The 23,962-nt window shown below is 35.8% G+C and overlaps 3 protein-coding genes across 4 annotated transcripts; 1 reads left to right on the top strand and 2 right to left on the bottom strand.

Annotated features, from left to right (window-relative positions):
- Positions 1–59: 59 nt before the first annotated feature.
- LOC141838437 (putative protein phosphatase 2C 12) lies at positions 60–6,421 on the bottom strand. The gene is made up of 8 exons (XM_074725913.1): positions 6,151–6,421; positions 4,273–4,444; positions 2,855–3,008; positions 2,688–2,751; positions 1,601–1,708; positions 934–1,059; positions 615–850; positions 60–338 (listed from the first exon to the last, which is right to left on the bottom strand). The coding sequence occupies exons 1-8, from the start codon at positions 6,346–6,348 to the stop codon at positions 140–142; spliced, it is 1,257 nt and encodes a 418-aa protein (XP_074582014.1). The 5' UTR covers positions 6,349–6,421; the 3' UTR covers positions 60–139.
- A 927-nt stretch (positions 6,422–7,348) lies between these two features.
- On the top strand, positions 7,349–14,892 carry LOC141838436 (uncharacterized). Of its 2 annotated transcripts, none has more exons than XM_074725912.1 (12): positions 7,349–7,678; positions 7,779–7,880; positions 8,772–8,852; positions 9,341–9,450; positions 9,556–9,691; positions 9,771–9,869; positions 11,944–12,049; positions 12,144–12,544; positions 12,615–12,788; positions 12,883–13,080; positions 13,410–13,727; positions 14,680–14,892. In XM_074725912.1, the coding sequence occupies exons 1-12, from the start codon at positions 7,391–7,393 to the stop codon at positions 14,770–14,772; spliced, it is 2,106 nt and encodes a 701-aa protein (XP_074582013.1). In that variant the 5' UTR covers positions 7,349–7,390; the 3' UTR covers positions 14,773–14,892. The 2 variants fall into 2 exon arrangements, with proteins under 2 accessions (XP_074582013.1, XP_074582012.1); XM_074725911.1 differs by having other exon boundaries at positions 12,138–12,544.
- A 1,269-nt stretch (positions 14,893–16,161) lies between these two features.
- On the bottom strand, positions 16,162–22,244 carry LOC141839478 (serine--tRNA ligase, chloroplastic/mitochondrial). Its single transcript, XM_074727223.1, has 10 exons — positions 21,978–22,244; positions 21,759–21,910; positions 20,842–20,935; positions 20,579–20,727; positions 20,419–20,511; positions 19,928–20,107; positions 17,910–18,076; positions 17,180–17,314; positions 17,001–17,094; positions 16,162–16,821 (listed from the first exon to the last, which is right to left on the bottom strand). Exons 1-10 carry the CDS (start codon positions 22,210–22,212, stop codon positions 16,540–16,542), a joined length of 1,581 nt encoding a protein of 526 aa, XP_074583324.1. The 5' UTR covers positions 22,213–22,244; the 3' UTR covers positions 16,162–16,539.
- Between the last annotated feature and the right edge of the window lie 1,718 nt (positions 22,245–23,962).

Here is a 23,962-nt window from a genome sequence, read left to right as displayed (position 1 = left end):
AACCACATCAACATATGGAAAGAAGATTGTTCGTTGAACAAATAGAATGGCGATATAAATTTAATGAATCAATGAACACAATATTTCGTAAGATCAATATAAAAAAGGGGAAAATAATTTACCTCAACAAATATTGAATTTAAGATCGTCTTCCTTCCATGGTTTCCTTCTTAGCGTTGCAGGCTGCGCAAAGGAAGGGACCATCCCAGGGATTGATCGTTCCATGTTTTGTTGAGTTATCATGTAGAGAAATGCCTTCGCCTGGTTTCATCTCCAGTTGGCAAATAGCGCAGTTGAATGGCCTGAACATGGGACATGCTGAAGACTCTGGATCTAACCTGCCATTAGGCGATTGTTACAGTCACTTCAACTTTCACAGGAAAACAAGAAGATCATGAATGGCATTGCATCAAGCTTTTGCTTTAAGCATATACTTAAAAAAAAAAATAAACTTTAGGTTGTGAGATGTAGTTTTCCCATTTATTTAAGTGATCCTAAATAGTTAGAACAAATAAAGCTTCATTTTAAATCCGAAAACTATTGTGGTAATTAAACATTCACCATGTGAGGGAACTTGTAAATAATTTTGTCAGGTATAGTTGCACTACACTAACCTGTGGGCTAGAATTGGAGATCCGTCTTCAAAGATTTCTTCTACCATATCTGCTTCAGAGTAATCTCTATCTGAAAATAATGATGACTCGGAAGATCTTCTTCGGAACATGTTCTTGAACATGCCTTTTCCAGATCTCTTAAAATTAGGAAATGAAGGTGATATTTTCTCTGGTGGTAAAATATCAACAACAATGCATGTAGTATCATCTCGAAGTCCCTTTGGTTGCACAGCTTCCTGAAAAATAAACTTAAAACTATATCCGAGTTGCAGTAAACGTGTATATTTAAGCACTTTTGCATGATACGTCTCCTACTTACCTTAACAATTCTGAAAGCTGCAACCTCTGCTGGCAATCCACGACAACAACTAAGTACCTTTTCTGCTGACAAAGCATCCCAGACACCATCACTTGAAATCACAAGACGTCCACCAGCATTTGATAGCTGAAGCAATTAGAAACATCATTTGTCAATAAAAATGTCTCTGAAATGAAAGAAGATATGTGAAACAAAATCGCACTTTGGCATTCTTGTTCTGATAAAAGGTTGATTCAATTCAAGTGTTCAACTTAAATCAATAAGGACATGCAGAGAAACACAAGCATGGATTGCTTACAGACGGTACATGTGAGCCAACAACAATACAGATACATTACAAACTGTCTTACTAAATGATCATAGTACATTGGACGAATGGAACATCAAGGTAAGAATATTTGCTTTGTGAACTATTAGTCAACTTAATAATTCATACTGTAACATATCCATATGTTGTTGATTTTTTTTCCCTTCTGAGATTGTATTGTCATGAAATGGTAATGCATAAAATGTCATTGCCCTATGTAAATCTAAATGCAAAAGTGAATCTGCCACAGACAATAATGTTAAGCCTCTTTGATTGGAGATTAAAAACCCAGCCATACATGAGAAGTCAGAAAACATAATCTCAAGGAACTAGAAAACTTATATAAATTCACTTACTCACCTTCACTTGCTTCACATGTGGAATAGGAAGAATAAATTCGCCAACATCCTGGTCACCAATTGATCTTGACAAGCACAAGCCACCTGGCCAGCACCTAAGGGGGCCAAACTGATAAAAGTTCTTGTTTAAAAAAGTACAAGAGAGGAAGGCAAGAAAATTTTCCACAAGTCATATTTTACTCTGCATATGTGAATTTAACTTCTATGTAGTTTAACAAGGAAAGCATGAGGTAAGTGAACATGGAGCACCACCCACTTGCTCTTTTGATGCAAAGGCTCGTCAAGGTTTTGCATGGAGACGCATCCAAAATGAACTGAACAAGGTGAGGTAGCAAACCTTATCCAAGTATATTATTTAGGTAACAAGGAGCATGACAATTTACAAGGACTAAGGACATATTTCATATATATGTTTATAGTATTAGAATTTTGGAAAAGTGATGAGGAGGGCATAGTCCCACAATGGAGTGACAAGCCTCAGGTCTTAACAATGCTCAAAAGATGGCATAAGCCTTTGCGGTGCTTTTTGACAATGGACAAATTCATGAGATCACTGATGATGAACAATTCCTTAAATCCATGGCCAACGTGGTCTGGGTCAATATTCACAGAATGGTCTCATTAAGAATGTATGATCGTGTATGGAATACACACTACACTATAACCACAATTCATTAACGATAATAGCTCCAACAATGGGAAGCATATGTCCATGGGTGAATAGATAATGTTCAACATGAAGAGCATTAATCTATATAAACAAATGGATATAGAAGTTTTTTGTTTTAAATTGATTTAATCATTTTAGCAAGTTCTCCATTATGTACTTTTATGAGCATACCATGAAAATGTTCTTATTCATTAAGACAAACAGAACACCAAATGATGTGGTCCTATAGAAATATACTTGGTTTCTAGAAGGCATGTTTAGTTAAACATTCAAGGAAACTATGACTGACATGTCAATATGAAGTATGAGATGGTGAGGGGAACAAGCATAATAGATTATGCATGCAAGGAACAAATATAGCTCATTTTCAAGCCTAAACTTAGGTCTTGAACTATAGGATGAAAGCCAACAGAAATACCTCAGCACCACCAGCAACATTCATTCTTCCAACTTCTCCACCACAAGCTGTTATGCGTTCCACCCTATGACAAAACTGACCTTCTTAAGGGAGTGAACATTGTCAAGCAAGCATTTTTAAGAGAGAGATTAAACTATGTAGGAAACACAAAAGGCATGAGAACATACTCTTCCTCATTGGCTTCCAAACGATGGTCCGCTGACAAAAAATAAACTGAACCTTCAGCAGATTCAAGCACGCAACGCGAGTCACCAACTGATGCCACAGTGACAACCCATCCATCAATTATCACAAATGTTACAGTTGTTCCAGAAACCCTGGCTGAGGAAAACAAAATCAGGTTTCAGTTTCTCAGAATGAAATTATATGGTGGATTGGGTTTTCTTTCAGGTGAAGTGTTGAATCTGTGGAGCTAAAGTACTCCACAGCTAATAAAGGTAGAAAAATAGACAGAATCCTTGAAAGTCTGGAAGTCATTGAGCTGGGAAACCAGATCTAAGATTTTCACAATTATCCTCTGTACTATGAATCCAAAAACTAGAAAGTGGTCACACCAATCAAACTTCCAATCATTAACTGTCACTAACAGAATAAATTTGCAATACTAGGCTCATTCTTTGGTTGCTAACATGGGAATAGAACTAAATTCATGAATAATAGAGTTCATATCATTGTCATCATCAACAACAACATCATCAACGACAACACTAACAAGTGTCTTTATTCCAACTATTTTGGGTTGGCAATATGAATATTACTTGTATCAGACTTTAGAAGTGTAACTCTAATTTGATTATAAAATGACAAAATAAGTTAAGATGGCACGGAGATATTAAGACAACTTCCAAAATTCATAATTATGCAAGTTGTATCAATTGGTGTTAAAGATATGAGAGAGCCAACTGAAAATTCAAGTTAATATAATTAAAAGTGGTCTAAAAAACCTATACATTACAACTGAAATGGCATTACGTACAGATCAATGGGAGGATCCATTCAGTCAATCCTAATTAATTAGTAAACATGGCCTCATGTTCTTGTGCAAGTGAAAAGTGTTAGGTAATGTTTAAAGGAAGAGAAAAAAAAGTTGTTTCCTATGGAGAATGTCAAGTCTTTCTAAAAAGTACCACATTATTTCTATCCACATTCTTTACTTGATTCTACCTACTCCTGAATGAATAATCATTTGCATTTTTTTTAGAAGTGCCCTATAGGAGATAAATGTTCTCGAAGTTGCCTAGCTATGAAGCCGCTGATTAGGTAGTAAAAATAACAACATTTTGTTACAATTGAAACTGAAAAAGCTGCAACCAATTAGAAAATCACTAACGTCAATAGAGTCAAGAGCAATTATAACAGCATAAACATACTTTGTTATATTCTTGAATGAATCAAAAGGCAAATGTACATCAGGTCCAAAAAAAAAAAAATAGAATCACAAAAAAATTATGTGAAATGATGCAACAAAAATTAACAAAGATTAGAGAAACTAAACTTAAATGATAAGACATGGTCTAATAGAAACACTAAATTATGAAATACATAAGATCCAGAAAGCCAATACAAAATTTGCATAGTATTGTACCCATTTCTTTGAAATCTTTATCAGTCTTGATAAATCCTGCAACCAAAGCTCTTGGTAATGCTTGAACCCACTCATTCCTGCTAAAATCTGATGGAATGGAACTTAAGACATTGTTCAAGAGATTCTCTTTGGAGTATATAGCAGCTGCAGAGCCATTATGCCCATCAAAAAGCTGCATGGAGGAAATCAAACGAACAAGGTCAGCAAGCAGAGGTGATCCTACATTTGAAGCACCAGTAAGCTGTGATTAGTAGCGGAGAAAAATGAATGAATCCAACTGATTCTCAATAAAGATTGTATGCTCCTCACTCAGTTATTTGCTTCATCTCCATGTTGAAGATCTGCCTTTGATGGCAATTCATACTCTTACCAAAACCTTCAATGCCCCCAATAGTTCCGATAATCTTCACATCAGTTTCAGGCCAGCAGAATGAGTGGGCTTCTCAAGGTATGAGTTTCAATCTATGAATTAACCATCAACTAATTGTTTGATATGCCTATTTGGTGTTTATGTCATTGACCACGAGCATATTTTATTTGTTGTCTATCATGCCAATCATTCCTCGGTTATACAATTACCTAGCTTTCATCATTTCCATCATTTTACGGGGATCATATGGCCCAACAAAAAGTCACTTACTCTTGTCACTTAGAGTCTCCTAAGATATATGAATCATCTAGGTCTTTTCTTGTTAAATTCTCTATATATCTTCTAATACTGAGTTCTTTGTTCATGTCTTTGATCAAGTCCATTGAGTCATTATAGAACTCTCTTGCAACTTGCATCGTTGATTGAGATTATAAAATGAGATGAGCAAACAAGTTACCCACTTGAATTGCTAAAGGAGCTAGGTTGGCATGGAAATGATGTCCTGCCCTTTCATGACCCTACAGAGCCACTAATATAATCAAGTACTATCACATTTCTCCACCTGTGCATTCCTTACTTCTCTCTGCACTCGGAACACCAAAGGAGCCAAGATAGTATGCCAAGGTTTTCCGATCCTTTTATGGCCCTTCCCATTCATGACCATATGGAGTGATAAATGGGATCAGCTACCACCATCATTTCTTCGCTTGTGAATTCTTTCCTCATTCTCTCATATTCTTGACTGCTTTGACTTACAAGACCAAGTGATCTTGTATCGTCCCTGAAACTATAGAAGCACTCTGTGATCATGTTGGACAATTTGCTGATTTTCCTACTTGTGAAGACAAGCATCTACCTCAGACATTTCCATGAATGAAGACACTCGAAATTCAAAGGTGGACTTGTGATTACTGATTACCGATTACCGAATTCATTCTAGATGGTGGCCTAAATGCAAAGGAGAGCTCAACTATAACAGACAATTTTGGTATATTACTTGAGCGGCATGTCTGGACCTATCACCATGTGGTGTCTTCATAATGTTTGACCTATCACCATGTGGTGTCTTCAAAATGTTTGTATTCCCAAACACCAAATAAATTTTCTTCTCATTCTTCTCTAGGAGACTAAGACTTCTTGTTGTTGATATGTAGGATGTATCATTTAAAGGATGATGTGCTATATATTTCTTAAATTTCACGATTCCTGGATAGTTAAGAGTTGTAATGTTTGTCCTCGTTACTGCTAAATACAAGCTTCGATTCGACACATGATATTATTAAACTAAATTTCTCTCACCCGCACAAATGTCGGAATCCTGAATCCCTTCAAGGAATAGATCAGTTCTATAAACACTCAATTCAGCATGCACAAAGCAGCCATCCACCTGGCAAAAAAAAAAAATGCAACCTTTTCTATACATTGGCCAAAACAAAGAACTGGCAGTTGGTTCCTAGATAGAAATAAGGTTTATCCAAATTCTGAGATTGGTAAGGGAGAGGCATTACCGCAAAGACCGAGAATGTGGTGTCGGGCCGCCGGGGAACTCGCAGGCATTCACCCATGACGAGTGTGAAGTCCTCCCCCTTCTTGCTCTCGCCCGCCTCCCCGTAGATGATGTCCGGATTCTCGATTCGCTCCCAAGACATCTCCCGCCTCAGCAGCACCGCCAACGGAACCATCCCGTCGCCGTCGGTTGCCGCCATCTCGCCGCAGCGAAGCTTCGTTCGGCGCGAGGAGAGAAGGAAACACCCTCCGGCGAAATCAGCAGGGCCGCATCTCTCGAGCAGGGGCGTCGAGGCAGAAGAAATCGAGCGGCGACTTCGAATCGGAAGCAATCGCTTGGGCTCGGATTCGAAGCCAAGGCGAAGACAAAATTTCTCCTCCTTCCTTTTTCTTCTTTCAATTGGCGGCAGTCACGGAGGGAGGTCGTACCGATGACGTGTCGGAAGACGATTGGTCCCTATGCCCCACACGCTAACGTGCGCGGCAATAAGGAGAGTGAAGCTGCCGGCCCGCCAAAGCTTATTTATATATATATATTTTTAACTTCCTTTTCATTTTATATTTTTATTTATTTATTTATTATTTTTTGGTTGAAATTTCTAATTCATAAACAATTCTACCTTTCAAACACTTTTAGTTATAATATTTTTACCTCTTAATTTTCTATTTTTAATTTAAAAGCAATATTTATACATTTTAAATCCATTGAAATCATTGTAATATTTTATTGAGAGAGATACATAATGGAAGTCCTCAATATGTCTCAATCTTTTAAGTTTTAGCAATAATTCTTTAAGATCCTTAAGGGCAATATTTTTTAAAATATTTTTATAAATATTATTCTTGAATTTCCTGATGGAATTTAGATTCATAGATTTAAATTGGGCTCGAGAATTGATTTAGAAGCAATCAAAATTGGTTTATAATTTTAAATTCTAATTTGTTCAAAATACTATTTCATAAAAATATTTAAATTTTTTATTCAATCATGTTAATTTATATATAATATTTTTTAAATAATGTTAATTAGTTTATCAAATTTAAATCATTTATAATTATTTTTAAATGCGTTTCTTTTACTCTTTTAATTAATTAATTAATTAATTTTTTTCTTTTATTTTCTTTTTTTGTTACGTTGCTATAAAAGATCAACGATGGTGAAGCTGTCGAACTGCAAGGAAGGCTCCAGAATAAGGCGAAGCAGGAAGCTCGAAGATCTCATCTCTCTCCTCGTGGGCGTCGATGGATTCCGTGCCGGTGAATTGGGACGCGCTCGACTCCCTCGTCATCGATTTTGCCAAATCCGAGCGCCTCCTCTTCCCCGATGACCCTTCCTCCTCGCCCCCCGCCTCGCCGCCCCTCTCCCCTTGCTCCTCCTCCGCTTCCTCGTCCTACCGCTCCCGCCGCCTAATCCGCCAGATCCGCCGTTGCATCGAGGTCGGCGAAGTCGACGCTGCCGTCGACCTGCTTCGCCTCCACGTCCCCGCGCTCCTTGACGATCGCCGGATCCTTTTCTGGCTGCAGAAACAGGTAATTTCTAGCCTAAATCAGTTTATCTTTTTAAATCTGAAAGATAATTCTTTTATGGAGGAGAGTAAACGTTTGTGGTAAAAATTGCTCTTTTTTGTAGAAATTTATAGAGCTTTTGAGGAGTGGGACGGCCAGAGACCGTGATTCGGCTATCCAGTGCCTTCGTGTTGATCTTGCTCCTCGTGCCCTCGATGCGTACCCTGTTAGTAATTTGTTCGTTTCGTTCTGCATTTTTAACCTTTACGCCGCTGTTTTTTTTTTTGTTTTTGTTTTTTTTGATGAATAGGGCAGGAATGATATGGTTGGTTATGGCTGGGTATAGGAATTCACAACCAGCGTTACTTTTGTTTGCGTCTTGGGATATGTCCCTTGCTTCTACTTGTTTCATCTTGTTTATTTCCCTTCTAAATTTTGTTGCGTATACTAAAATTGCAGCAACATGGCTGCCCAGCTAGAATGCTTGAGAAGATGCGTTTGATGAATTTCATAAACTAAACATAGAATGAAGACCAAGTAGCTTATCCGCCTACTTAGGCTGTATAGAATAGACTTGATGTATCAGAATTCAATAAGCTGTATAGAACTACACTGGACTGTCAGGCTTCATATACCTAGTATCTTCTCGGCCTATCTATGCTGTATAGGACTAGGCTTTACGTGTGAAATTTGATAAGCACATTCTACTCATAAACACAGGATTTGCAGGATTCATATAAGCATTTAGGATACATAGATTCATAAACACTTTGGACTAGAATTTGAGGTGTTCAGATGAAAATGGTCTTTACAGCAGACAGAAATGTTACAATTGTGTGAGTTGGAGAAACTAAAGCTTGAGCTTTTCTTGACAGTTGTACTGAAATTTCTAGATGTAAATATCATTTATCATGCCATGTTATCACGATTTTGGTGCTTTTGCAGAAAGAAGAATTTGAGTTATAAATCATGCCATACAATTATTAAAATTATTTTAGTCTTGCTATAGTTTATTTTTCTTTGTTAGGACCTTTTTTTTCTCATGTTTAACCAATATTTTTCATGCCAAGACAGTTTTTTTTCTTTTAATGTTCTGACATATCTACACCATCTGAAGGAAGCTTATGAGGAGTTCAAACATTTGCTTTTGGCATTAATATTTGACAAGGATGACCAAAGTTCTCCTGTGGCCTATGAGGTATTGACATAAATTCTCCAATTGACAGCTTATTTCTTGTTCAGACTTATACAAGTAAATATAAATGGATTTCTTGTCTATAAACATTTTTTGCCAAAGCTCTCTATGTTAAATATGATTACTTTTTTTATTTACACCAGTGCATGACTGTAGAAAATTTTGTGCTTGTTTCTAGTTTAGATCAAGTCCATGATCCTAAAAGCTGGTGTGGTGAAATCTAACTTATTCCTCATCTGTTGTTTGTTTGACAATGTGAACATGGGCATTCTGCATGGTCTTTGATTGTAATTTGGGTATGGTAGATACAAATTTACAAACATACAGGTTTTATATGCTCTAAACAGAAAAGTGTTTTCTCTATGCTTAAAATGTCTTTCAGTGGTAGCCTAACTTAAACTTACAAGTAGGGTTTTGCTGTCTGCCTGTCAATCCTATTACATTTGTAAGATCTAGAATCTGAAAAAACTACAATGTCTCATGTGAATCAGTGGTCTGAAAGAAGGCGATCGGATCTTGCTGGCCTCCTATCTTCCATATTAAGAGCTCATTTGCACGCCTATGATCCAATTTTTTCTTTGACATTAAGATACCTAATAAGGTATGCTGTTATACTCCTTTTTTCTGTTGTCTACAAAAACATGTTTGCAAATGTCAACTTGTGTCTGTACTCTGTTGTTTGTGACCTTATGATTGTCGTATGCAGCATCCATAAAGTGTTTTGCTGCCGTCAAGGTGTTTCATCTCCTATCTTGGATCTAACGGAAAGATTATTGCTTGAAGACAGGGATCCTCATGCGACACCGCAGGATACTGTGTATGAGGCACCTCCTTTTGATGAAGTTCGTAACTGCCTTGATTAGGTTTTGTCTTTTCAAAATTTTATTAGATTTGACTCATGCTTTGAGTTTAAACATTCAGGTCGATATCCAAGCCATAGCACACGCTGTGGAGTTGACAAGACAAGGAGCCATTGATAGCTTAAGAATGGCAAAAGGAGATCTGTTTCATGCATTTCAGGTTCTTCTTTACTGACACACTGCTTATGTTGCACTGTCATAATTACTGTTTAGTTCATGATTATATACCTTTGATTGTTTCTTCATGAACTCCCAATTGAATGCCAAGTTCATTTGCACTTAATAGCTTAAAGCTGGAATTATATACCTGCATATTCTGGATAAAATATGGACTGCTTAGTCCTTAAAATAACTATCCTAGGCTTTGATCGCTGCTTAAGGTGATAATCCTTGTCTACCAAAGATTGGCTTTTCTTGAATTATGGTGTCATGCCTGATCTAAAACAAGTATGAAACATTTCTAATTCGCAATATGCTCGTGTGTGTTGCTGGTGTGAACAGCTGTCTTCAGCCAATAAATTAGTGGGTAGTTTGATGACCATTGGCACTTCGAAGTATAAAAGAATTACAAGGGAAAAAAATAACCATCACTGCCCAAATAAGGGCTCCTTGACATCCAAACTTGTGCAGAAGTGTTTAGATGACGGTATAAGGCATTGTAGTGGTGAGGTTTGACACAGAAACTAATACCCTTCAGCGCCCGCTATGGGTGTCGCTATGATGCGACTTAGAGGATGGTGCGATTGGAATGAGCAAGATAGTTCAAGGCTAGGTTGTCAACTCATTTAAACTGGGAGCAACTATTGAAGGGTATAAACTCAGACCATAGGATCTGAAATTAAGATTTTACAATCCTAAAATGTACTCAAACCAATGATAAATGTTTCGCACATTGGTAACATCTATATGACATTAAAAAAACACAAACAAATGTGGCATATCCATTGTTTTTGTTCAGAGGAATATTAATAAACATGTTTTATCAAGCAAATTATGCAAATATGATAATGAGCAGTAAGGCCTACCACCTCATACCATGCTAGGTACTAGGATATCAATTCTTGATCAGAATATGTAGCGATCCATGTCAACTATGTTGAGATCGATGTTGATCCTTGTGACAAGCCCTAACAACTAAGGAGGAGGATTGAACTTGAAGGCACTAGAGGTGTTGTTGAGGAAGACACGGATGGGAAAAAGAGGAGTCATTGGTATCATTGAAAAGGGCTCATCTTGGTGACACGAAGGGTAGGCAAGGATTGATGTTGAGGGAAGTTTGGTCTCGTCTTGGACATGGAGCGATGACAAACCTCGAGGAAGGCAAGAATGGCAGTATCAAGCTGCTGTATAGGCGCCTATTTGGAGGCAGAACGGAAATACCAGTAATGCTAGCTAGTAATGTCCAACAAAATTAAAGCGATGATAAACAAGGGAGATAACAAATGGTCGATTAAGAATTCCTCTCTTGAATACTAAAGATCTTTAGAGAGTAGAAGGGTAACTAGGTTTAGCATGAGGTGAATTCAATGAAAGCTTCTTGATGCTAATAACAACTCTTCTAGGTTCACAAACATGGCGGAAATGTTAAACGAACTCATCGGAAGGGTTTAGAGGATATTTATAGGTTGTCAAAATTGTTGGAATGAATGTGAACGAGAAGAGGCATTGCACTTTATTTGATTCATTAAGGGCTAAAGGATTTAAGTTAATCACACTGGCATATGCATGAAGGGATCCAACATTTCTTTTACAAAATTCTACAAGATAGAACATGCTATGTGCACAATTTTTCCAATTTGATACAAAGGCCATAGCAATGGTGCTAAATACATCCTACCATTAGGTGCATAATGTGAAAACACTTCAAGACTTTATCAGCTACCTTGTACTTATTCTATTTCTGAATATACCTTCACAATTGTGCAAATGGGCATATGTAAACATCTGAAGTTCCATCGATAGTATGCAAGGATATATACTCTTGTGCTAATTATTGCATGCTGATAAAAGGCTTGGTTAATAGATATTCTCACATGCTGTAGATGTACATTTTACTATGCTGTACCTCTCACCAGTATACGTCATGGTAGCTTCATATCATGCAGAAATTATCGACCCTTGACATATTAACATTCCCCCCCCCCCCCCCCCCCCCCCCCCCTTCCTTTTGCACTATTTCATGAGAACCTATTCAGTAGAATGTCTTCATTATTTCTTCCTTTGAATTGTTACAGAATGAACTATGCCGAATGAAACTGGATCTTTCAATTCTCGACAAGCTTGTTCACGAGTATTGTATTTATAGGGGCATTGTTGATGGTGTGTCTCATTCTCCACCAGGTATGATGTGATAGATACTGAATTTTTCCTCCAATACAATACTTAAGTCATGGTTATTGATGCCTTTCTCTAACATTTTTTGTTATAGCATCAGATCAAGAAAACAATTCATCAAGAGATTGCTCTTCGTCAAACATAGAATGCATTAGTAGTAAATTCTCTGATGGTGAAACTTCTGTGGGTAATGCTGATGCTGAAGGTGTTCCAGAATCTCATGCTGATTCAACAAGCATCGGTGAAATAAGATTTGCATGTGAAGTGGTTGACAATAATGAAAATTGCAGCACCAGTGATGTTACTTATCAAGATACTTCTTGTAGAAGATCTTGGAGTAGCAGAAACTATGCGACAGGACAAAAGAGACGGAAAAAATGGAGAGGGCGTGTCGAAGAACAGGAGTATGCCGCATCTGCTTCTCTGCCTGAGATTCCTACCCAAGAAATTTCTCATGGGCAGCCAGTTGGTTATTTGGAGGATACTGTCGAAGAAGATCAAGTAAGGCTGATTTTGTTTTTTCCTTGGATGTGGAGTATTGACAGACTGACTATTTTGTTTGCTTATTTAGGTATCAAAACATTTATCTGAAAGTATGAAAAATGTGGAGAATAAATATGATATCATTTTAGAGATGAGGGAGCTGACTTACAAGGGGATGACTGCAAAAGTTGTTAAAGAAATAAATGCGATAGATCGAGACTTCTTCATCCAAAATCCTAATCTTCTTTTCCAGCTAAAACAGGTAACTATCTTATATTGTTATGTTTGATAAACTATGGTTTGCCAATTTTCTTCAATACATTGGGAGTCATTCTAATCTATGCAAATGCTTTCAGTTTGAATTTCTTTCTCTAGTCAATAGTGGTGATCAAGAAAATGCTCTTATTGTGGCACGCACTCATTTAGCCCCTTTAGCTTCAAAAAATGAAGAGCTGTTGAAGCCTTTGAAAGAGACATTGACATGTCTGCTTAAACCGTGTGAAGATGTTCTTACAAAAGCAGTACCATTGCCCATCCTTGCAACTTCACTGCAGGTGAATTTCTTGTTACTTGGTTCAAGCAAAAGCTAGTTTTTTTATTTTTATCAGTGTGGACTTGTTAATCATGCTTGTAGATTGACCATAATTGGCATTCCACATTCACTTCACTGGTTGGTTAGTAATAAAAGAGGGAAACAGTTTGACCAAATCATCCTCAAATTTTTAAGTCTCTTCCCAAGTAATAGTCATTAATTATTTAACATGTGAGAAATGTTTCAAACATAGAGCCGAGTCAGTTTGTTGTATTCTAGATAAACATTCATTATTTCCAGAATGTGTAGTTACAATTTCTGCATTATATACCACCATTGTGCCTTGGGCAGGTGGCAATGGGTTGGAAGCTTGGTATTCAAGAACCACAACTTATGAAAATAGTGAGAGCAACACTTAGTACGCATAGTGAATGGTTTAAGCTTCAGATGTGCAAAGACAGATTTGAGCAATTCCTGAAGATAGATCAACTGAAAGCAATTGAGCACCGATTTTTCAGTCATTCTTCAGCCAAGGCTTCTGCAGATGATACAAATGGATCTTCTCAAATGTCTATATATTCTAATAGCAAAATTCAGGAAGATGGTAGTAGCCCTCAGGTATCACCTGGTGAAAATGTATGTGATGAAAATGCCATTCTTAAAGTTATGGTAAGTCTTATTCTGGAAATACCACACTTCTTTTCTCGCATTGCAAGTACACAATATTATAGGATGCTTTGCATCCATTTTGCAACTTGTCTATTTTCTTAGTTCCTATCCTACAGTGGTCTACAGAGTGAACATAGTTCATCTAAAACATCCCCTTCAAAGTGGTGGTGTGTCATTAAGCTTATGGTTATCTCAATCACTATTTGCCAGGCAGATGAAATGTGCTTCGAGTTTCAAGTTGGTTATCAATATAAAGCTCTGGAAATTTGTTTCTCTGTTGGAAAGAAATATTCAAACACATTGAATGCACAAACTTGTCATTCTTTGAACCTGGATAATGACGTCCATGTAATTATTTATGTAGCTTGCAATTTGTCACATGAAAAATTAAATGCCTATAATCATGCAGGTGAAGTTATTTAATTGAGCTGTTTGAAATACAGATAATATACTACATCATTCTACTGAAATGATTCGATGCCAAAAAAAAAATTTCTGGTGCACTGTTCTTCTAGTGTGTTTATTCGTTAGCTAAGCTTATTTCATGCTTTTATGCTTTGGGCATAGGAACAATACTTTTTCATTCAAGTTTTAGAAGGGCATATTAAACTATAAAGTTGTTCGTATTACCTTCTTATTCACCTTTCATCTTCTGGAACAAAACATTTTCCTCTAAAGAAAGATTCTTTGTAGCTGTATTTTGTTGTTCTTGGTGCATCTTGGTTTATGTGCTGCTGCTGCATACAAAATGTGGTAATGGCATGGTCATGACATGTTTAACATGAAGGGATGGTCGCATCTCTCTGAACAAATCTACAATGACTCAAGAACATTATGTTTATTCTTCTGCTTTTATTCCTTTTGAGAAGATTCCTAATTTTATTTTGTGAATGTTTTTCTCATTCTTACTGAGTTTACAAATCACTTTGATACAATCTCTTGATGTCTGCAGGAATTCCTGGCTTTGCCCCGGGCAGATGCAATTCATCTCCTAATGCAGTACAATGGGAATGCCGATACCGTCATTCAACATATTTTTTCCTAGATTTGTCATGTAAATTCCAATCTTTTACCTCTGAACTTTTTTTATTTCTGTGTATTATATTATTGAATTGGTCTACAGCTTTAATAAACTTGTGATATATGCTTAAATGTGATTTTTCTACTGGTGTGCTCTGGAGCTGATGTGTTGTATGTTTGCATTAAGGTGGCTATTTGTCCAAATTCCTTGAACATTGAAGTAAACTTCATGAACCAATATTAAGATAGTTAGTGTTAGATAATTACCTGCTCTATATGGATCTAAGATCGAACGCATCGTCCGACATCGAATTTGTGTAAGTTCTAACTTATATCTCACACCACAAGGAAACATTGGAATTTATTAGCATGCTCATTGGAGCAAACTAGTTGAGCTTATTGTTCTATTGCCCTTCTCTTGATCCTGTATTCCCATTAATACTTTGTAGCTTGTTTTAAGTAAAAGTTTAACATTGTCTTCAATTATTCATTGCATCATGCATTATAGTTAATGAAATGTTGACTTATTATCGATTTTATTTTATTTTATTACAAGAGAAATACGATAAGAATACTCTAAAGTTATATCTATATGAGAAGTTTAACTCTATAATTGCCATTGATTTTATTAGATAAAACTAGAATTTGGTAGATATACATGCCTTGCAAGGACTGAAGTTTAAAATAATAAAGCATTAATTTGATTGATATTTTAAATTTAATACTTGTAAAATAAGTGATTTAATCTCAAATTACAAAGATGTTTCTAGTTTACCTATATGAATAGAATGAGATTGTCCTAAAAATTTAATGGCTGACTGAATCCCAAGCATTCAAGTAGACACATGACTATGATTAGGGGTCAAACCAATCGAATTAAATCGAATTAAGTATGAAAATATTAATATTTAAATTTGACTTAAAATATCTATGTTATATTTGTATTTGAAATTTGAAAATATAAATAATTTTAATTCAAACTGATTCGAAATAAAATTCAAAATTGAATTTAATTTAAATTATTCAAATTTTAATTCGAGTGAAATCAAAATATAATTTAAAAATTAATTTAATTTAAATATATTTAAATTAAAATTATGTAAAAATAATCAAAATTTGATTCAAATTCAACTCATAAGCAATTCATGAACAATTAAATAAAATATTATAAATTTGAATTTGATTAAAAAAATTGTTGAACATATTCAAATAATTTCAAATACAAATCATATGTTTTTCAAATTGATTCAAAAAGCTCACAAACAACTCAATTTGCTTGCACCCCTTAACTATAATGTTATATAAATTGAGCATAGGAAGGAAGAACAAAGACATGATAGTTAGGTACAGGTTGCATATAACATCATATAACAAATCAACAATTAGAACAACATCAAGTTTCCTTAACATGTGAACAAAAAACAAATTGAGCACCTAATGTTTGTTGTGCTTAAAGAAGTTTTAAATAATATGTCAAGTCCATCCAAACAAAATTCATGTCTTAAATCAATAACATGGAGTTATTGATGTTTATGCTCGAATTAACTTCCTCACATGGAGTTTCTTCGCCTTCAACGACAAGCAGCATTGAATTATAGGATCAGCTGTTGAAGAACAAAAACTATGGGGAAGAAAACTTATTATCATGGAGCTACCCGTCCCCTGCCAAAATGTTCTGCTTTCTGTGATTCCGATGCAAAACATCGTCGGGATCCTCCAACGAGGGGCAAACCTTTCAATTTTCAACTTTGATCAGCATAAATTATCAATGAGGAATTCAACTTGAGAGTTCTCATATTCTTTTGGCTTTCGGAGAGATGACACTCAGTCCTCCCATGTATGGTCTTAGTGGCACCGGAATCACCACAGACCCATCCTCCTGCTGAAAGTTTTCCAGCAGACACACAATCATGCGAGGAACGGCACAAGCCGTTGCGTTCAGGGTGTGCACAAATTGCGTTGGAGTCTGGTTGCTGCTCTTGCCTTTCTTCAAAGTCGTCGGTGCATCAGATGGACGGAAGCGGATGCCCAGCCTCCGACTTTGGTAATCTGTGCAGTTTGATGCGCTCGATATCTGTTCCAAAAAGAATACAATAACATACATGACTATAGTAGTTGAATAGCATTTTTAAAGCTACAGGGATGCATTTTATACAGAAAAGAACCAACATTAAGTGCTAGAACCAGAATAAAAAGCTTGCTTGACTTCAGCTTTAGTTGCGAATACCATTATGTACGAACGCATCCGCATACCTCACCAAACCGACCTAATCCTGGCATCCATGCTTCCACATCAAACTTGCGATATGCAGGTGCACCGAGGTCACCAGTTGCCATATCCAGGGTCCTGGAGTAGATTCCAATGAGCATTATATTCAATCCTAGTAGAATACACTACATACCCTTAAATAAAAGGAAATCTTAGCAAGTACTTGAAATGAAGTCCAAGAGAGCTGAAAAGGTCTTCCTCAATGGCAATGAGTTCTTCATGGTATAGGTTACTATCCTCGGGACGACAGAATATAAACATCTCAACTTTGCTGAACTGGTGAACTCTGTAAAGGCCTCTGCTCAAGAATAGCACCATTTAGCATGAAAAAGAGCATTCAAATACTATTTTGAAGCTTGGTATAGCAAGCTGTCATATGCTACTGTGCTAGAGTCGATAGTAAAATCAGTGTTATATATGTTTATAATCCCTGATACGCATCATTAGGTTTAGGTGTTATGATGGAGTCTTTAATATAATATATGAGTATAATCATTCTCTTTAAGTAGTCTCTACTTCAATATCTCTTATGTCAGGACATGTTAAATAAGGATTAAATAACATAATTATGTCCTATAGACATGGGTGCAGCTGTTCTACCTTAATATAGCTATTACAAACACACATCGAAAACATGGATTCTATGAGACAACTAGCTGAATGGAACCATGCAAAACAAGATAGTCATTAACCCAGTCCTTTTTCCAACCATGATTCAGATGATGGCTAAGCACATTTGCCTTTGCCATATTATCTTTAGAGATAACAAAGAAGCTAGGAGAAGAGAGAACAAAAAAGGAATTGCTTTAGAAAAGTGTTATTAAATACATTGGTTAAGAGTTCAAAATTTAATTATATTTATCAAGGGCAAAAGTAACCATATATCAACTGACCTTGAAGCTGTGCCTGCAGCGCCAGCTTCAGTGCGGAAACAGTGCGAGTAGGCCACATACTTCAAGGGCAAATCTGCTTCAAGAAGAATTGAATCCATATGAATGCCTCCAACAGGAATTTCTGCTGTTCCAATGAGACAATGGTCACTGTTTTCAATAGAATATACCTGTTAAGAAAATAAGAACCAAGAGTTTCATCCATTTAATATCTGAAAGACAAAAAATATCAGTCAAGTTTCTAAATTATGTTATAAAATAAAAGACATGTTGCAAGATGAACATATAAAACTTTATCACTTGTGGGCAGAATGCCTCTAGCGAAATCACAGTTTACAACAATATCCACATACAATCTGCAAACGAGCAAGCATAGTCTCAACGAGCTATGACGTGGAAAAACTATGTTGCAACTTCATTGTTGCACAGAAATATTCTACCATTTTTTTTATAAAAAAAAACTCTAATATGGTGTGATGGAAATTCATCATCAATGGAAAATTTTCTTTTCATCAATAGAAAATATAATACTGAGGAAAAAATTCTAATATGTTGCAAGTTGAAGTCATTTTTCTCCACTTATTTGCAAGTCATTCGTTCTATCAATAGATTCATCTCCACCCTCCACCTCCACCTCCACTCTCATCCAAGTAGGTTGATCGGCAAGCAAGCTGGTTAGGTCATCAGGTCGTGCAATCAGATCGATTCAGTTAGGCAACTCAATTCAGTCAGTTAGATCGGGCAGGTTGTAATTTAAGTATAATGACTTGCTGGACGTTGTGGTCTTGGCAGAATCAACGATCGTTTGATGGATGCTTCCAATAAACTCTGTACACTTCCGTCATCTCATTGAGCAGCCAGGCATTATACAGATTGCAGGTTCAAGCAACAGGCACCATAAAACTCAACTTTGATGTATCTGTTATAGAACTCTTCGGCTCAGCTGGCCTAGAAGATTTCTCAGAGATAGCAAAGGATCTTGGCTGGATAGCTTCATGCATGTCCTAACACCAATCTTCCCACTTGATGCAAAACTCCAAAGGTAAACATAAATATCAACATCCTGTGGATTGAATCTGGTACAAAGTTGGCTAACACTACCTCAATTGTCACCTGGAATGTCCCATCTCTTATGCAAGCAACCTCAAGAGGGCCTTGCTCTACACCCCACTGTCAACTTTCAACTTCTAGTAAGAATCAAGGCAGCAGACTAGCTTTGTGAAGATGCCCCTTGAAGAAAAGATGTGTCTCATGTTTTATCTCCCATCCACAAAGAGAGTCAAACAGATCATAATGTAGTGGGAACTTGTAACCCATTTTGTTTCAATAGCTAAGCAATGAAATTTGTGCCAACTGGCAGTGTTCATGAGCAAACAAAGTTCCCAAGTATAATTTATCCTTTCTTGCAATAATAGAAATAATGTGATGGTTTCCAAAGCTAATAACTCATTTCAAGTGATACTTAAGAAAGAATTTACACAGAAAATATATATCCTTCAAATGTTTCAAATTTTAATTGCTATTTTGTAGTAATCTTATTTTCAGCATCCATGGCTGCTTGATCAACTATTTTTTCTTGCTTATACTTTGGAGACTTGAGTCTGATGACAACATAATACATAACTGCATGGAATTGAGTTGAACAAGTTAGGACAAAGGGAAAAAAATAACTATCTTTGATGTGCAGATCCACTACAGAAGTCACATGAGCTATTGAAAGCAATATCCCTTTATATTTTATACTGCTCACATGGGATTGTAGTTTTTTACTTATCATTTGTTATAATCTCATTATAAACATCCATAACAGCTTGGCCAATTAATTTTTTCTCATTCTCACCCTACAGGTTCCTATCAAATGAACATAGCCATGAGGAATCAAATTGAATCAAACGAGTATGATACTTGGGAAAAAGGTTCTCCTGATGAATGAACCAATCTAATGAGCCAGACAAGCTATTGGAAACAATTATCATTGTGACAAAGTTTCAAATTTCTAGAGATACATGACTAAACCAAACCTGTGTATTCTGCCCTCGTGGTTGAAATCCACACTTCTCAACAACAGATGATCTTACAATCTCTGGAGTAATAAGAGGCTTGAACCCCTGTTTCGAGACTTCTGCAATTGCCCAATTAATGAGAGCCATTTCCAACAAGACTGCTTCATTCTTTAGATAGTAGAACTTCGAACCACTGACCTGTGAAAGAATGAAGATATGTAACATGAACTTAAATAGAGACCATAAGGGAAGCAAGCAAATATAGTTCATATAAAAGATGGTGGAAAGGATGTTTCATGTTCCCAACCAAATTCATATGCTAAAAGGATAGTCAATATTATCTAACTAGTTCACTAACATTTTATGGTAATACATTAGCTGCTAAACTACTACCGCAACACATAACAGGTAAATGTAAATTAATAAACCAAGCCAAATGTCCTTATCACAAGCAACATACACTTATAAGCCAAGAAAATAAGTTCACTAAACACTAGGTCAAGACATACCTCAGCAGCTGCATCAAAATCAAACAGATCAAGTTCCTTTCCTAGCTCAAGATGATCTTTGATGTTAAAGGTTAACTCCCTTGGACTTCCTACCTAGTCAATATGATTAGTTGTTAAGTTTAGGAACACAATGTATGAGGAATCAATAAACTAGCAGTACCATCTTTCTTATTACAGAACTTTCCTCTCCTCCAATTGGAACATCTGGATGGGTTATATTTGGTATACATTGTGCTTCTTGTTGAAGTTGATCTGTTAAATGCACTAGATCTTCTTCAAGGGAAGCAAGTTTTTCTTTCAAATTTTTACCTGAAGAAATGAGATTGAGATACGAAGAGTGAAATAATTGATATATTGATAACTTGATCACATCAAGTAACATTTAGTTTTGAGAGGAAAACTTCCTTGAAAAGTCCTTCATACCTTCTTGTACAAGGGTTTGACGCACAGATGCCTCTATCTTCCCTCTCATTTTCTCAGCAACAATATTTCTTTCAGCTCGAAGACGTTCAACCTCCTGTAATTTGTGACAAAATAAAATAAATTATGGCTGTAGAACTATCATAAGTATTTTCAGTATGAATCCTTTAATCGGCATTAATATATAAGGACTACCAAGAATTTTAGTTCTAGTGGGGCGAAGGTTTGGTTGGCAGGAACCTTGTGTTTTGTGCCAAGCCTAAATCTTATGCAAAGGGATTATGTGCCCATATTCCTAAGGAGAAAAGAATGAGTAGTCTTTCTCACCAATTTATATAACCCAATGTGAAACGTGGGAATAAGAATGACAGGTTTAAGTAACACATCTTGCAATGCCAATTTATAGGAGGGTTCCATCCATCACGAAGAGCCAAATAAATCAATCTAAGCCCAAACAAGATTAATCATGACGGATAAGAAAAGCAAAAAACTATGGAACTGTTCCTCATTGAGATCAAAATTGCATGAGCAATGCCAACTTCATGTGATCAAATAAATCAACATATCCTTCAGAAGTTCTGCATGGAAAGACTATCAGATATTTGCCTTGAAGAATACATATCATTATTTTTCTTAGTCTTGGATAACTTTATAATTAAAGTCACTATTTCATGTTTCATTGTAAGTTGAGATGACAGCAAATCAGCAATAAAACTGAGTGGTTCAAAAGAGGTACCCATGATATCTCTCCATAATCACATTACAAAGGATTTTACTAAAGCTAATCCAAACACCATTAATTATGAGAAAGCTACAATAATAGAGAGGGCCTTAGAAAACATGATACAAATTCTTTTGAGAATAATCAACAGTGGAAGAATGAAGTTGGCATAAAGTGTAGAGACTAAGAAAGGCCTGACCTTTTGAAGATTGAGGAACTTCTCGTACAGGTCAAGAACGACATTCAAATTTGCATTAGAATTTCTATTCATTATGTTGGCAGCAATAACATCCTTATTGTCTCTAATCCACTTGAAGTCGATGGCGGCCTTCCATTGCGCCTTCGCAGAAACTGCAACTAGCAACATCAGAAAGATAAAACATAAAATAAGGATAGGGTAACATAATAAAGGAGCCACCTTTTCCTTCTTGCGACACCGGGGACGCCGTCGAGACAGCGGCGGAGGCGAGCGCCCTTATAGCGGAATCAAAAGGTGGCCGGCGAAGGAGGCGATGTCGGGTATTAATGGTGGGAAAAGCTACGGTTAGGGCTTTGATAGAAGTGAGCAGCGAAGGAGGGCGGCAGATGGAGTGAACAAAAGAAAGCCCGTGGAAGGTCATCCCTCCAGAACAGACGCTCGTTATCAGCGACATGGGCGCTGTGGAGAGGCGCCGGCGGCTGGAGATTCCTGGAAGGGGGAGTGGAGGCGGGATTGGCCTCACCAAGTATTTAATATCTTTCACAAAATACCTTCGTCATTATTTATTTATTTATTCTCTTGCAATGACAAAGATACCCTTAAAAATCTATTCGATGGCTGAGGTGGCTTTATAGGATCTAGTAGGGCTATAAAAGTCTAAGTGATTGAACTGAAGGAGCTGACCCAATCCGACCTGATGATTAAACCCAGCCAAATTGAATTGTGGAATATTTGATAACTTTTACCGTGCATTTGATTTAAATTATGATATATAAGAGAAATGATACATAATATGAAAAAATACAGTGAGAAATTAATATGACACATTCAACTACATGACTGTGGATCCTACTTATAGCCATCAATTTGGGTTAGACTCGCCGGGTTGGCCCGTCCCGCTAAGTAATTTAGGCAGATTGGATTGAAATTTTATCAACCCATTTTAAGATGGGTTAGCCCGTCTAAGTCTGCGACCCGCATGGGTTGGCTCGTGGCAGACTTGGGTTGGTCCGTGGTGGACTTGGGTTGGCCCACGAGTTGAGAAAATTTATTTATTTATTTTAAATTTTAAAATTAGAATAGAAAACTCAATGAATTAGTGAGTTTGATTCATTTAAATTACAATTCAAGTTTAAAAATTATAATTCAAATTTAAAAATTTCAACTTAATTAATTTAAATTATAATTAAAATTTAAAATTTTTAATATTTTTTTATTTTTTTAACAAGTCCGCGGGTTGGCCCGCCTAACCCACGGCCTACCTAACCCGCGGCCCGCCTTGAGTTGGGTTGGATTAGAGATTTTGCAACCCGCCCAATTGGTGGGTCGGCCCACCCCACCCCGCCATATGATGGGCCCGCTATGGGTTGGTCTGCCCCGTTGTGGGTTGGCCCGTTTGACGGCTCTAGTCCTACTGTATGCAGTGTGTCATATTGATTTTATACTGTATTTTTTCATGCTATATATCATTGCTCTATATCTAATTTTGATTATGTATTACTAAATAATCATTTAATAATCTTATGAAAGATAAAATATTGAAACATAACCAATTTAATATTTATTATATTATTTTTATTTAATTTATTTTTAAAATAAATTAAATTAATAATATTAATGGTGATAATAAATTAATAATATATAAAAAATAAATATAATTTATTTATAATTTATTTAAAATTAAAATAAATTTATATATTTTAATAAAATATTTTATTGAAATAATTATTTTAATAAATATAATTCATTAATTTATTTTTTAAACTTTAAAATAAATTTATATAATTAATAAATCTAATTTATTAATTTTATTTTTTTAATTTAAATTAAATTTTCTCTTTTAAATTTATAAGTATTTAAATTAAATTTTATTTAATTAATTAATTCAATTTTACTTAGGTTTTATAATGTATTTTAATTAATCCAATTTTAAAATTGAATAATCATGAAAAAAAACTTATTAACCTTTGAAATCATAAAATTTTAGATTGTCAAAGTAATTATATTCTTAGGTTATAATTTATTTATTAATATGACAATTGTATATTTGAAAATTTATCATAACTCGCATTAAATAAGATTAGCGTTGATAATAATAATCAAGCCAAACACCCCGTCATTTAATATTTTTATTAAAGTTGTTATAATTTAATTAAATTATGATATAATAAATAAAATCTTTAGTACTGTTTATTTTAACATTT

Source organism: Curcuma longa, chromosome 11 (genome assembly GCF_044706935.1).
Source record: "Curcuma longa cultivar G26 ecotype Majalengka, Jawa Barat chromosome 11, ITB_CL_G26_1.1, whole genome shotgun sequence".
Taxonomy (NCBI): Eukaryota; Viridiplantae; Streptophyta; class Magnoliopsida; order Zingiberales; family Zingiberaceae; genus Curcuma; species Curcuma longa.
This window is presented reverse-complemented; position numbering and strand designations above follow the sequence as displayed.